This window comes from Octopus bimaculoides, chromosome 25, assembly GCF_001194135.2.
Source record: "Octopus bimaculoides isolate UCB-OBI-ISO-001 chromosome 25, ASM119413v2, whole genome shotgun sequence".
NCBI classification, from domain to species: Eukaryota; Metazoa; Mollusca; class Cephalopoda; order Octopoda; family Octopodidae; genus Octopus; species Octopus bimaculoides.
In genome coordinates this window covers 29,381,394-29,392,132 of record NC_069005.1, presented here as the reverse complement: position 1 = coordinate 29,392,132, position 10,739 = coordinate 29,381,394, and the positions used below count along the sequence as shown (strand labels likewise).

At 35.2% G+C, this 10,739-nt stretch overlaps 1 protein-coding gene across 10 annotated transcripts in view; it reads left to right on the top strand.

Moving 5' to 3' along the window:
• The first annotated feature begins 6 nt into the window (after window positions 1-6).
• Window positions 7-10,739, top strand: part of LOC106871687 (chromodomain-helicase-DNA-binding protein 4) — a 75,708-nt gene continuing 64,975 nt past the window's right edge. For 8 of the 10 annotated variants that reach the window (XM_014918292.2, XM_014918293.2, XM_014918291.2 and 5 more), the window contains exons 1-6: window positions 7-131; window positions 2,398-2,490; window positions 3,558-3,792; window positions 5,080-5,252; window positions 7,299-7,493; window positions 8,791-8,934. In XM_014918292.2, coding sequence (XP_014773778.1) covers window positions 105-131; window positions 2,398-2,490; window positions 3,558-3,792; window positions 5,080-5,252; window positions 7,299-7,493; window positions 8,791-8,934 — 867 coding nt within the window. In that variant the 5' untranslated portion in view covers window positions 7-104. The remainder of the gene's footprint in view (window positions 132-2,397; window positions 2,491-3,557; window positions 3,793-5,079; window positions 5,253-7,298; window positions 7,494-8,790; window positions 8,935-10,739) is intronic. The other 2 variants (XM_014918288.2, XM_014918287.2) reach the window with 2 other exon arrangements.

Genomic DNA, 10,739 nt, shown 5'->3' with positions numbered 1-10,739 from the left:
CAACACAAGAAGTTGTCACAGAAAAAAAATCAAAAAAGAAGAAATCTAAAGATGCCACTGAAAAGAAGAAACGGTCAAAAAAGAAAAAGAAAATACTGCGGCCGATGGATAGTGGTGGTGAAGTCAGTAAAGTCAGTACAATCATTTTTTTAAACAAATGTTTTTTTTTTCCATGCATAGGCACAGGTATGGCTTAGGTGTAGACATAGTTGTGGTTGGGAAGCTCACTTTGCAACCCTGTAGTTCCTGGTTCAGTTCCACTGTATGCCACCTTGAGCAAGTGTCTTCTGATAACTCTGAATTGATCAATGCCTTGAGAGTGAATGTGGTATAGGGAACCTGTATGGGAGAGTGTTTGTATCTTTGTGTCTCCTCCCATCGCTTGGCAAGTGCTGTTGGTTTGTTTACATCCCTGTAACATAGGGGTTTTGACAAATGACACTGACAGAATAAGCACCAGACTCAAAAAATATTGGGGCTGATTTGTTGGACTAAACCCTTTGAGGTGGTGCTCCAGCAGGGCTGCAGTCGAATGACTGAAACAAACTCAAGGAAAAAGATCTTTGCATTTAAAAGCATCTGGTCAAGTAGTTTGTGCAAAACCTGGACAGAAGTGGGTGGAGACCGAGTAAGGATAACACAAGGAGTTAGATGAACATGGGAGAAGTGGTGTGCGACTAGCTCGTTCAAAGGAGTAGAGCATAGTTGTAATAGCAGCAATTGGTTGGTTGGTGTTTTGGATGTGTAATTTGTATTGTAGCTCTTGATTGCTCAGTGTGTAATAAATAATAGTTTAATGTCTTGTGGGGGGGTTTTAAGGGAAAAAAATTAAGTTTTTGTTATTCAGAGGTGCAAGTATTGCTGTGTGGTTAAGAAGCTTACTGTGCAGCCATATTGTTTTGGGTTTGGTCCCACAATGTAGCACTTGGGATAAGTTTCTCCTGGGTTGACCAATGACTTCTGAGTGGATTTGGTTGATAAAAACTTGTCTGGAAGCCTCTGTATGTGTGTGTGTGTGTGTGTGTGTGTGTGTGTGTGTGTGTAGGCACAGTTATGGCTGTGTGGTAAGAAGTTTGCTTTCCAGCCATATAATTTTGGGTTCAGTCCCACTATGTGGAACCTTAGGCAAGTATCTTCTACAACCTCAAGCCAATAAAAGCCTTTGTGTATATATTTGGTACACAGAAATTGAAAGATTCCCATTGTGTTTGTGTTTGTCCCCTGCCATTGCTTGACTACTGACATTGGTTTGTTTCACTTCCTTTAATTTAGCATTTTGGTAAAAGAGATCAATAGAATAAGCAAGCATGAGAAAGTCGAAAAGAAGACATTAAATGTTGATATTAATAGAGACAGCATGTTAGAGCTGATCTGTTTTAAATGAAGAATTATGTATACAAGTGAAAATGAGTTCATTTTTGTGTTCGTGGATTTAAAGCCAAGGAAATAATAAAAAAATAATGTAGATGCTTAAGGAATTTAAGAGGAAATTACATTTTCCTAATTATTTCTGATTACACAAGAAAATTTTTTCCACAGTGAATAATGCGTTGCTTATTTCGGAAATTTGCCCAGTGATCTAGCAAAGTTGTATGTGTGTGTTTATATATGAATAGCTGTGTGGTTAAAAAGTTTGGTGTGTAGCCTTGTAGTTTTGCAGCGGCTTAGGCAACACACACACGTACATATAAATAAAATATATATTAGTAAAGAATATAAACATGGAGGCAACTGAAAAATTATCGTTCTGCAAAGAAAGTCTCCGGTTGATAATTCTATGTTGAGTTATGGACACTTTCTTGACACTTCTTGCAGTCAGAAGTCCCAGTTATTGTCTCACTGGCTGACTATAATCAGTAATGCTATAGTTGGCAAATTTTAATACAAAATAAATGTGATATTGAAGAAATGTAGTAGATATTCTTTATTACATAGGCTCTGTGTTACATACTTTTAGGGAGAAATATTTATGAAGGGTAAAATTTAATTCTGGTGGGATTTGAAATTAAAAATAAAAACCCAAATGCGCCAACAATTAGCATTGTAAATAATTGTTAGACAATAAGATTCTTTAATTTCCTTGTTTGTTGTAAGCCATGTAAAGCAACTTTATATGGCTTCTGATACGAATGTTTACATTTTGTACGTCTTTTTTCAAAAAAAAAAAAAAAAAAAAAAAAATTCTGGAAATGATCTACTCATGTAATTTAAGCACCCCTAAAGTTTATTTTTATTTTTGCGAAAAAATGCATGAATTACATGAGTTTTTACGGTAAAGTGAAACTATAAAGAACAATTGAAAGTAAACCACAGTTTGAAATGATTATAAATTCTTTATAACTCTACTAGAGTTTAGACTTGTTTTCGTATTTGCTTATTTGTAATTTCTGTTTACAGGATAGCGACTCAGCAGCCGTTCAACAATCTGACCATGAGGCTGAAGAAATATCTCCTAAAGAGAGAAAGAAAAAGGCTAAGGCACAAGATAAGGTGAAATTCGAACATTTTGAAACTATACAAATAAAGAATGGTTGCAAATAATTGTTTCAATGTAGAACTGGAATTAGGGAATCTTTGCAGTAGGTTTGTTAGGCATTTGGGTTAGGTGTAGCTGTGCAGCTAAGAAGCTTACTTGTCAACCATCTGGTCTTTGGTTCAGTACCTCTGTACAGCACATTGGATTAGTGCCTTCCTCTATAGCCCCATATCCTTTGGTAGGCAGAAACTATGTTGGAGGCCTGGTGCAGGTATGGCCGTGTGGTAAGAAGCCTGCTTCCCAAACATATGGTTCTGGGTTCAGTCCTACTGCATGGCACCTTGGGCAAGTGTCCACCATCGCTTGACAACCAATGTTGGTGTGCCTATGTCCCTGTAACTTAGTGGTTTGGCAAAAGACTGATAGAATAAGTACTAGGCTTACAAAAAATAAGCCCTGGGGTCAATTTCTTTGACCAAACTCTTCATGGTAGTCCTCCAACATGGCTGCAGTCAAACGACTGAGAAAGTAAAAGATTAAAAGATGTATGTGTATATGTATATATATATATATGTATATATATACATACATACATACATACATACATACACTCTCATCTAGACATCATGTGATGGTTGTAAACGAGCACCATTATTATACAAGTGAGGTTGTTCTTTGAAAAGTATGTCAACATTTGGGAAAATATTGCTTTGCTTGAAAACAGGTGAGGGTTGAAGATGGGAGGGGCATCCGGCCATAGAAGGTTTGTCTCAAATCATGTCCAATCCATGCAAGCATGGAAAAGTGGACATTAAATGATGTAATGCATGTGTAGATAGTTACACTCCTGGTGAGATTTTGACTATTAACATGTAGTAATAAAACTATAATAATAAAAGTTGAAAATACCTTTTCTTTCTGATATCCACTGATAAATAATTCTTGTGTTTTGATATTAATTGATAAGCCTTGTATTCTGATGATATCCGTTTATTATCCAGTTTTCTTTAATAATAATGTGATGTAATCCTTTATGTCTTCCTTTTTGATTTCAAGTATTGTTTTACCTTTTCTTTATCAGGAACGAACATCTGATGAAATTTGTGCTGAATATGGATTAAATAATGTTGATGTAGAATTCTGTGCAGAAGATTATCAAACACTGAATAATTACAAAGCATTTAGTCAGTTTATACGGCCGTTGATTACAAAAGAAAACCCCAAAATTGCCATGGCAAAATTGATAACCATTGTGGCTGCAAAATGGCGGGAATTTTGTGAGAAGAATCCTCACAAGTCTAAGGCGAAACAACGAGGTAAAGTATACTATTAAGATTCAAACATCTTTTGATTTGGTGGTTAAATTTGAGACATATCTAATGTTCTTGTTGGCAAATTATTGGAGATGGCTCGGAAAAAAAAAATGATTATTAATATTTGCAACCCTCAATGAGATAGGTACAAAAAAAATATCTTGTATCAAATTTAAAATTACATTTACCTTTGTTATATGTTCAGCTGTCATTGAGATTAGAGGGTATTTAGCAGAGAGATTGTGATTTGCAGGTGACAAGGAATTTGAAAAGCAAATTATAGATGGTAGCCTTGAGAGCAATTGAGACTTGTTTCTATGTATATGAATATTATTTAATGTGTTGATGTAAAACGTTTTATTTTTGTGTGTGTGTGTCACTGTTGCCAGTGTAGTTTTCTTCATTCAAATAAGGGAATATTAAAAATGCATCAGAATTCAGCAAATTACCTCGATACATTCAAACAGCAGTTTCCCTCTTTATATAGTATCGAGTTTACATAGATGTACATGTAAGTTGCAGGTAGGGCTGTGTGATAAGAAATTTACTTCCCAACCACATGGGTCTGGGTTCAGTCCCACTGTCTAGCACTTTGGGCAAGTGTTTTCTATTAAGCGCTGGTTTGACCAAAGCCATGTCAATGGATTCGGTAGACAGAAACTGAAAGAAGCCTGTCGTGTCTGCATACATATATACATACATACTTAGTAAAAGTGTCCATGCCAGTGCCATATAAAAGCACCCACACTCTGTAAAGTGGTTGGAATTGGGAAGGGCATCCAGAAACCATGCCAAAACAGACAAATGAAGCCTGGGCAGCCCTCCAGCAAGCCAACTCCCTACTAAACTGTCCAAGCCAATCCAGTATGCACAATGGACGTTAAAAGGTGATGATGTATATGTCTGCTGCCTCTTTACTATGATATGGTGTGGTAGTTGTAAATGAGTATCCAGTAACACAAGCAGTGTCTTTCATTTCCAGTCATCTGTGAAAACCTGTCCGCTCATGGGGAAATAGAACTTTTCTTGGTAACAAATGAGAGTTGGTGACAAGTTCATCTGGCCACAGAAAATTTACCTCAACAAATTCTGACTGACCCATGCAAGCATGGAAAAGTGGACATTAAAATGAAGATGCTGTAACATTCCAAAAGCTTTGTTGTAGAAGAATTCTTTAGTGCTACAGTAGTTGGGACCCTCAGGAAATCAAAACTGGGCTTTAGGAAAACTAAGATGGACAAGCTTGTGAAAACATTGAATTTAAGTAATTTTCAATTTCTTGTTGCTCAGCTATGGACGACGAACAGTTGGATGCAGTGCTTCGTGAAAACCAGGAAGGCGAAGGAAGTGAAGCGATGGACGAGAGGAGCCCTACAAAGACTAAGAAAACCAAAACTAAGAAAGCTGTAGCTCCATTGAAAATAAAAATTACTAAGAAGAAAAAGAGAAGGAAGGCTAGTACCGTGAGTATTTCTATCCTCTGATTCAGTCATCATTCAATGTCAATTGAATGTGTCGAGTCAACCCAGTCAGATAGATAGTGCTGCTATCAGTTGCCCTGTTTTAAGGTAGGTTCATAGATAGTAGAACCATGCTCTGTTCTGGTTTTACTGCTATCCTTAAGGTAGGTTAACATATAGTGAAACCTTTCTTAGTTATTGGCTTTTGCTGTTACGTCCTACTCTTTGTTGTTGTTGTTGTTGTTGTTTGTCTGTGTCTGTCTCTGGATGTATATGACTGTGGATGTGAGGATTTGTGTGAGTGAGTGTTTATATATATATTCATGTATGTATAGTGTTGAATGTCTGGTACAACTCCCAGATAGATTTCTGATGATAGGCTAATTTAGAATTTAAGAAAAGGAGAGTATGTTATCTGGTCTTGGAAGAGTTATTGTTGTAAAAGTCACATTATATCAGTGGGAAAGTTAATATACAGGCAGGGATAAATAAATGTTAAATCACATATTTGAAAATATACATAGTCTGCAATAAGAAAATCATTAGAGAAACAGACCAGTGAAATCAAGCAGGCAATAGAAACAATTTAAAATGTTGTACAAGTTTACTATATATTGGGTATTGAGGGGTCAGTGTAACGGATAGGTTTAAACTCCAGAATGGTATTAGAATAATTTCAAAATGTTTTTTGTCTTTTCTCGGGTTGAAGATTGTCATCTGCCTTAGTGTAGAACTTATCGAATTCTTGGTTAATGATAGAATTGTATAAGTTCAATTTTCTCGTTTTTCTCAGGAGTTTGCGGCATTTTGTTGAATTGGTGTTTTACTCTTTAGTCAATGTTGTCCCCATAGAAATAGTTACGAAGATATGATGTCATCTTCATGTGATTTCAGACTTGTTTAACCATTTCCTTATTATATTTCTAAGAACAAATCCACTCTTTTTCAATTAAATTCTAAAAAAACTTAATGTGAATGTAAATAGATTTCATAAAATGGCATTTGGAACACAACAAAAGGTTCTTACAGCTTAGTTTTCTCTAAACTATTCTAATTACAGGTAAGTATAGATGAAATTGGTGAAACGTGAAGATATTTGTTGATATTTAGTTGGGATTTATACAAAAAAGTGTAGTATGGGATTTTAAAGAAGATTTGTGCACATTATTGGGTTTTTCATTGAATTCCCAAGCATACAAGAGATGACACATATAAGAAAAATGATGATGTTTATCAAAATATTACAAATGGAAATGAATTCACTAATTACAACTAGATGTGATGGTGGATGGCTTAGTGGTTTCGGTATTCGGCACATGCTTGTAAGGTTGTGAGTTTGATACCCGGCAGCATGTTGTGTTCTTGAGCAAAACACTTTATTTCATGTTGCTCCAGTCCACTCAGCTCTCAAAACCGAGTAGTATGTACCTGTATTCCAAAGGGCTGGCCTTGTCGCATCCTGTGTCAAGCTGAATCTCCCTGGGTACTACTTTAAGGGTACACGTGTCTGTGGAGTACTCAGCCACTTGCATGCTAATTTCATGAGCAAGCTGTTCCATTGATCAGATCAACCGGAACCCTCATCGTCAGCTAAGCAGAATTTGTTACTCAGTTAACCAGTAATTTAAAATATCAAATGTTATGTAAATTTTAAAATTGCTTTATCAAGTCAAATTATGGAATCATGCAGTTATACTTATTGCATTTCTTTTTACTCACTGCACTCCTAGTTTCTTTTGAAAATCCTTGAAATTCATAACTTTTCAAAAGATAGGTCATAGAAGGCTGCAGAGAAAAAAAAAAAAGCCAAGTAATTCCAAGAACCATGTTGTAACAATGCCAAATGATGTACCAAGCCTCTACTAATATAGTAATACAGTCTGTGTTGCTATTTTGCTCTAAATATGAACAGATACACACAGACTGTTTTGGGTGGGGGTGGTTTAAAAGTGAAAGATTAAGTTTTTTTTTTCCCCTCTTTTCCTTTTGTGAAATTGAATGAAATTATTCGTTTGAAATTGTATTGATCATTTATGGTTGAATTTTTAGGATGATGAAGATGCTGGTTTTAATACAAGTGATGAGGAATTTGAACGTCAGTTAGAGGAAGCCAGCATTATCAGTGACAGTAAAGCTGAGGCAAATGCTGGTAAAAGAAGAACAAAGAGAACTAAAGCTAAGAGGAAAAAAACTAAGACAACCAGCAAATTCCCTGATGATGGCGATGGTGAAGGATACGAGGTGGTAATGTTATTCCTGACTTTTCATACAGTCCTTCGTACTCTTACAAAATCCCCACAATATTCAAATATGCACACGAGCATGTGCATGCATTCTCACTCGTACACACACACACACACACAGACACACCGACACACACACACATCAAAATCACCTACTTAGACACTGATGAATTTGTACAATTGCTGTTGCACATGTGATCTCACTTACACACACAGTATGTGTAATGTAGCATGTTGCCAGTTGGAAATCAAGGACCTTGCGATTGTAGGTTAAAGGACTTTCTTATTATATACTATCATTGCTTTTTAGTTAAGACTACTTAAAGAACTTGGTAAGGAAGACTAACGACTTTTATTTTTAACCTAGTAATTCTGAAAAAAATAGTATTTTATTATTTAAATACATTAGTCAGAGGTATAGAGCATTTTGTTGTTTAATGTTACTCTGAGCTTATTGCTCAGTAACTGAGGAAGTTGCTTTTGTGCAATAATTGAGGATGTCAAGCAGAGCTACCACTCTTGTCCCGTTGCATATAAATTGGAAATTAATATGGTTATCTGGAAGATTAACAGTTGTACATTAACCCTTTAGCACTCAGATTACTCAATCAAATGTAATGCTTAATCATTCAAATCGATTTGAAGTAATCGTGTATTATCTCGTAGCTTTAGGATTTTGATGATGTGATTGTTTACTTTTAGGATAACATTGTAGGGTAGGCATGAGAGGCTTGATCTGGTTGGTTTCTACATAAAACAAAATATATAGGCTGGATATGATTGGTTTGAATGTAAAAGGGTTCAGGAAGGTGGTATTGAAGAAGTCATAAAGAAGAGATGACTCTAATTAAAGAAGAAAAAAAAAAAAAAAATGAAGCTGTTAAGATTTCTTATGTGGAATTTCAAAAAGGAGTTACTCTACACTATCAGAATATAGAGTTAGCCAAAACAAACCTTGCAGTGGAAGATACTATTCTTGTTACTGTTCAAGAGTGATAGAATTTATTCAATAATTAAGCAAAATGCTATTTAGCATTCTTCCTCAGTATTTCAGAAATAGGGTTTTACCCAAACTAAAAAGAAAAATATTACTTTAACAATTATGGGGAGCTGAACATTTAAAGACTATTAGTTTGGCCAGTTTGATCAGTCGTCCTTAATGAAGGCCACATTTATAGGTGGGTAATTTAGCAAAGTCCTCAATTCAAATTACTTTAGTGGTTAGATAATCTAATAACTTTCCTGTAGGCTCTAACATCTGTTACTGTAACTAATATTAGTTATTGTCTTAATTGTAGACTGACCATCAAGATTACTGTGAAGTGTGTCAACAAGGGGGTGAAATAATTCTGTGCGACACGTGTCCCCGTGCATATCATCTTGTCTGCTTGGATCCTGAACTAGAAGAGGCGCCAGAAGGAAAATGGAGCTGCCCTCATTGTGTTTGTACCCTAATTTCTTATTTTTGCTTTCACTTCTCCTCTCTCACTATTCTTTATCTTCTGGGGCACTTCTATAAAGTCAGCAATATTTTTCCGCCTGCATTGAGTCCTTGTAATATTAAAATGCCCAGTACAAAAACATTTCCAGGGTCATTGGAATCACATTAATTTTTATTTTGGTAATATCACCAAATTCAGTGTCCTTAGATTTTATTACTTATAGTTCATGTACTGAATTTAGCTCGGTCAAGTATGTTGCCGTTTTGTATCAGTTAAAAAAATGAACCCTGTACCCAATTTCATTTCTCCTTTGTCCTTTATATTGGTGTCCTTCCTTTCTACTTTGTTGGGGTTCCCATGTTTTCTTGTCCAGGTTTGAATTGTCTTTTAAAATGTAACTATTTATTTGTGTGTATGCATTTATTATGTGCTGCATCTCTGGCTGAGTGGTTAGGGTGTTGGACTCGTGATCATAAGAGTGTGGTTTCGGTTCTTGGACTGGGCAATGTATTGTGTTCTTGAGCAAAACACTTCAGTTTCACTTTGCTCCAGTCCGCCCAGCTGGCAAAAGTGAGTATTCCTTTGATGGACTGATGTCCCATCCAGGGTATAGTATACATGCCAAGGAATCAGAGAAACTGGCCCTATGAGTCTGTGTTATGGAAAGGAGCTTTATCTTTTGTGTAGATTGGCTGGTTAAGTATACCTCAAAAGAAGAAATTGCTGGTGCACCATATATTTACATCTCTTGGATAATAGTATTGGTTGTATCTATTTGATCTCCAAGCTACAGCAGAGACAGGCACAACAGAGCTCTCTTACAGCATGTGAATAAAACCATTGTATTCAGTTAAAATGAAGGCACTGACTTTGGTGTGTTTTGTCTGGGTCTCTGTGTTGCACTGTTATACAATAAAAAAAAATGCAGATCTGTAACAATGTGACACTTTGTAATTCTGCTTATATATATGTGTATATATATATATATATATATATATATATATATATATACACACATATCTGCATACAGATATAACTGAAGTCTGTGACTTGGTTTCAGTGTACATTTGTAGCCATTTTAAAGGCTAATACATCTGAATGTTGTGGTACTAGTAAGACATATTATATATTGGTGTCAAATTTTGGCACAAGGCCAGCAATTTCGGGTTACAACAGCCCCAGTGTTCAACTAGTATTTATTTTTACCGACTCCAAAAGGGTGAAAAGCAAAGTTGACTTAGGTGGAATTTGAACACGGAACGTCAAGACAGACAAAATGCTCAGGAGCATTTGACCTTGTATACTAACGATTCTGCCAGCAAATCAACTTAAGGCTTATTATATATTGATGGCTGTTGCTGACTCCATAAACATCTGCAGTTGCTGATGCTTGATTGCATTTGACTAAGAAGAGGTTAATAATGGATTGTATATGATTTCTGCATTGGGTAAATATTTATGAAATGTGTGTGAGTGTGTTATATATATGTGTGTGTGTGTGTGTGTAAATAAATATATATATATATATATATATATATATATATATATATACACATACATACATACACACACACACACACATGCACACATATACACACTCACATACACAAACATATATATATACATATACATATATATATATATATATATATAATTTCAATAATAAATATTTTACATATATGTATGCATATATATACATATATGTATATATATACATATACATATATGTATATATATACATATACATATATGTATATATATACATATACATACATGCATATATATATACATATACATACATGCAT